This window comes from Eutrema salsugineum, unplaced genomic scaffold (assembly GCF_000478725.1).
Source record: "Eutrema salsugineum unplaced genomic scaffold, Eutsalg1_0 scaffold_11, whole genome shotgun sequence".
NCBI lineage: Eukaryota > Viridiplantae > Streptophyta > Magnoliopsida > Brassicales > Brassicaceae > Eutrema > Eutrema salsugineum.
The window spans coordinates 4,037,774-4,041,676 of record NW_006256901.1 but is presented as its reverse complement, the minus strand read 5'-3'; the positions used below and the strand labels follow the sequence as shown (position 1 = coordinate 4,041,676).

Below are 3,903 nucleotides of genomic sequence, written 5' to 3'. Positions count from 1 at the left end.
ACAGATGTAATCCCCTAAATCAATTCAGAAGAAGAAATAAACAAAAATCGATGTAATCAAAATGATGAAGACAGAAATCCCGAACCAATCTAAACCTCAATTGTGGCCTCGACGATTGAGGTATCCGACAAAACTGAAGACAGAGGGGAAAGAGAGGAAACACTTACCCAACTCTGTCGACGATGCCGCAGGGATTCTGTAGAGTTGTCGTCGCCTTCGACGGATTCGACGGAGAGAACGATGGTGAAACTTATGTCGGAGAAAAAATGAGGAAGGAATGAATAATTTTTTTCCCCAAAATGAATAATCAATCATGTGCCTCCACCTGTCTTGAAAAACTGTCTCTTACGCTTCTAATTTAAGAGACGTCTCTTTCATTTTTTACACGCTCTAGTTATTAAAAATAATGCTTTTTAATCATACGAAATGCGGTGAGAGACTACTGTGTTCATGGTCTTAGACCATCTCCAATGGTGAGAGATCCATAGAGGTTCTCATCTTGTTTTTTAAATATATTTTGTGTTACTTACACATATATGTATATTTGTGAGAGATTTTTAGTTTTGAAATCTCCAATAGTAGGTTCTTTAAACAGAGTTTCTTTAGGAAAAAAAATTAATTATTTAAATTATAAAAATATTATAAAGTAAATTTAATTCATTAATTTAAATTGCAAACACATAGAAAAATACATTAATAAACACAGAAATACAAAACAGAAAAATCGAAAAAAAAAGTTGAAATTTTAAATTCCTCCAAATTTGTTCCAAATGTGCTCCACTAAATCATTTTTCAATCGTTCATGCGTCCTTCGATCACGAACATCGTCTCGAATGCCCATCAAATTATTGATATTTGACGGCATATCTGTTTCATATGCTAAATCCACTTGCGATGTTCTGTTTGACTCTACTTGTGTGAATTCTCCAACATTAAAACGAATGTACCCATTCCGTTCATCTTGAACTATCATGTTGTGAAGTATTATACATGCTCGCATGATCTTTCCAATTTTTACCTTATCCCAAATAAGAGCTGGATTTTTGACAATAGCAAAACGAGCTTGCAAGACTCCAAAAGCACGCTCAACATCTTTACGGACAGATTCTTGACATTTAGCAAACAATTTTGCTTTTTCACCTTCTGGATGTGTAAAGGATCGGACAAATGTAGCCCATTTTGGGTAAATCCCATCAGTGAGATAGTACGCCAAACGATACTGATGCCCGTTAACAAAGTACTTCACTTTTGGAGCTTTGCCTTGTAATACATCATCAAAAACTGGTGAGCGTTCAAAAACATTGATATCATTTAAAGTACCTGGAGGTCCAAAAAATGCATGCCATATCCATAGATCATGTGAAGCGACAGCCTCTAAAACGATTGTTGGTTTTCCAGAACCACGTGAGTATTGCCCTTTCCAAGCCGTGGGACAATTTTTCCACTCCCAATGCATGCAATCAATACTTCCTATCATCCCGGGAAATCCACGAGACTCTCCATCATCAAGCAGTCGTTGAAGATCTTCAGGTGTCAGTCTTCTGAGGAATTCATCTCCGAACAAATATATGATTCCTTCTACAAAATTTTCCAAGCATGAGATTGCAGTACTCTCACCTAGGCGGAGGTATTCGTCAACTGCATCAGCCGCACAACCATATGCCATCATACGAATTGCTGCAGTAGACTTCTGTAATGCGGAGAGTCCGAGTCTTCCGGTTGCATCTCTTTTTTGTTTAAAGAAAGGAACTTCATTGGAGAGGCGATCAACAATATTCATGAACAAGGGTTTGTTCATTCTAAAACGACGTCGGAATATATGATCAGGGTAGATTGCATCTTCACTGAAGTAGTCGTTCCATAAACGAATATGCCCTTCTTCTCGATCTCTATCAATATATGCTCTTTTTTTCTTGGGTTTAGGTTGAGGAGCACAACTTTGACGCATAAGATTTTCAAACGCTTGGTCAAAAAATCCATCCCATTTTTCATCAAATTGTTGATCCATCATATCGTCGATATTATTTCGGGAAGATGATGCCATTTAGACAAAATAAAGTTTCTTTGATGAAAAAGAGGTTGAAGATTGTTTGATGAAAAAGAGAAATAAAGGAAGCAAGAATATTGAAGATCGTTTGATGAAGACGAGAAAAAAAGGAAGCAAGAATAATGTGAAGATCGTTTTGATGAAGAAGAGAAATAAAGTAACCAAGAAGATTGTTTGATGTGTTTTAATTTATAGAAAAGAGTAGTATATATAGTGAAATATGTAAGAGAGAATTACACATGTGGTCTACAATTCAAATAATGTGAAGCCACAAGTATCTGTCGGCACATAAAAACAATGGTCTGTCATAAAGGAAAAATATCTAAAATTATATGGACAAGAAATTTTTAACAAAACTTGATATACATGCAACTTTATCTAAAACTGTCGGCACATATGGACGGCCCAAGGAGTAAAATCTCCGACCAAACCAAAAAGAAGGCCTAAAACTTGATATCCTTGACTGAACTTGATATCAACACATTTTTGGCCCAACTTCCATCTCCATGGTAAACTGCATAAAAATAAAAAAGTGAACACTTAAAAACATGATATCAAACTTTAATCAACCACGAGATTGCCATATATAGAGACTAAACATGATATCAAACTAAACCCTGAACACTAGCAAACTTTGATCAAGCATGAACTGAAACAACATTAATAAGCATATTAAACATATGCAACAAGTACAAAGAACACTACTAAACAACAATAACCGATCCTTGAAACAGACAACAACATAAAGCATTTGAAACAGAAATAGATAAAAAGGAAAACATCAGATAAGACATCAGCTAAAACATCAGAAATAGATAAAAAGAACACTACTAACCAAGAACTATATGCGATTTACCCATCTGCTAAAACCTCAGCTATGAGCTTGTTTTTTAAGACCACTTCCACCTCACTTAAAGTATCAGTTCTGGCAAGAAGATTCTCCAACATCCTCTTGTTACTTAACTTGTTCCTGCTGTCTAAATCCTTTTGTCTGATATCCCAGGCTTTTTCAAAGGCTTCATAATCCGGCTTAGTAGTTCCTTCGCCACTGGTCACATGCTTCTTCCCTTTTGCCTTTGAAGCTTTTACACCGATTGGACGCCTTTCAGCTTCATCTCCTCCATGGGTATGCGCAGCTTGCGACGGTGAAGACCCATCTTCGCTTCTTCTTCGTTTAGAAACACCATTGCCTTCCTTCGGAGCCCATTTTTGTTCATTTCTCAACTCTCGCCAAGCATGTTCCAATGTGAACTTTTTCTTTGTATCATTCAAGTACATCTGATTGGCAAGCTTCATCACATCATCCTCGTTTTGACCACTTGATCTCTGAGCCGATGCAGATGCATAGCAGCCGGCGAACTTGCAGAGAGCTTCATTGATTTTTGACCACCTTTGTTTGCAGTTATTTGGGTACCTCTTCTCCATGCCGACCAACTTTTTACTTGAGCCATAATATGTGGCTATCCTACTCCAAAAAGCTTCTAATCTCTGCTCATTCCCAACTATGGGATCCTTACTAGTATTCAGCCAAGCGCTGATGAGGACTAAATCCTCTAAAGGTGCCCATTTCTTCCTTGAACATTTCTTTGCTTCTTTTGGCCTGCATTCACCATCGCTTCCACCATCTTCCCATTGTGAACCAAAGACAGAATCTTCAGCATCACCGAGACAAATACTTGGTGAAACAGGTTCAAAGGCATGTGGTGTTTGTTGACTGTGAAGAAGCTCCATGAAGCCAGAGTCAGGGAATGGATTAGTAGAATCCATTTGTTTCTTTTGAATCTCTTAAGGAAAGAATAAAGGACAATAGATAGCTTACTAAAGGATTACAAGGAAATGAATAAAAGGAGAAAGAA

General features: G+C 37.2%; 1 protein-coding gene across 1 annotated transcript; it reads right to left on the bottom strand.

Moving 5' to 3' along the window:
* Positions 1-745: 745 nt before the first annotated feature.
* On the bottom strand, positions 746-2,044 carry LOC112089716. Its single transcript, XM_024160466.1, has one exon. The coding sequence runs from the start codon at positions 2,042-2,044 to the stop codon at positions 746-748; it is 1,299 nt and encodes a 432-aa protein (XP_024016234.1).
* Between the last annotated feature and the right edge of the window lie 1,859 nt (positions 2,045-3,903).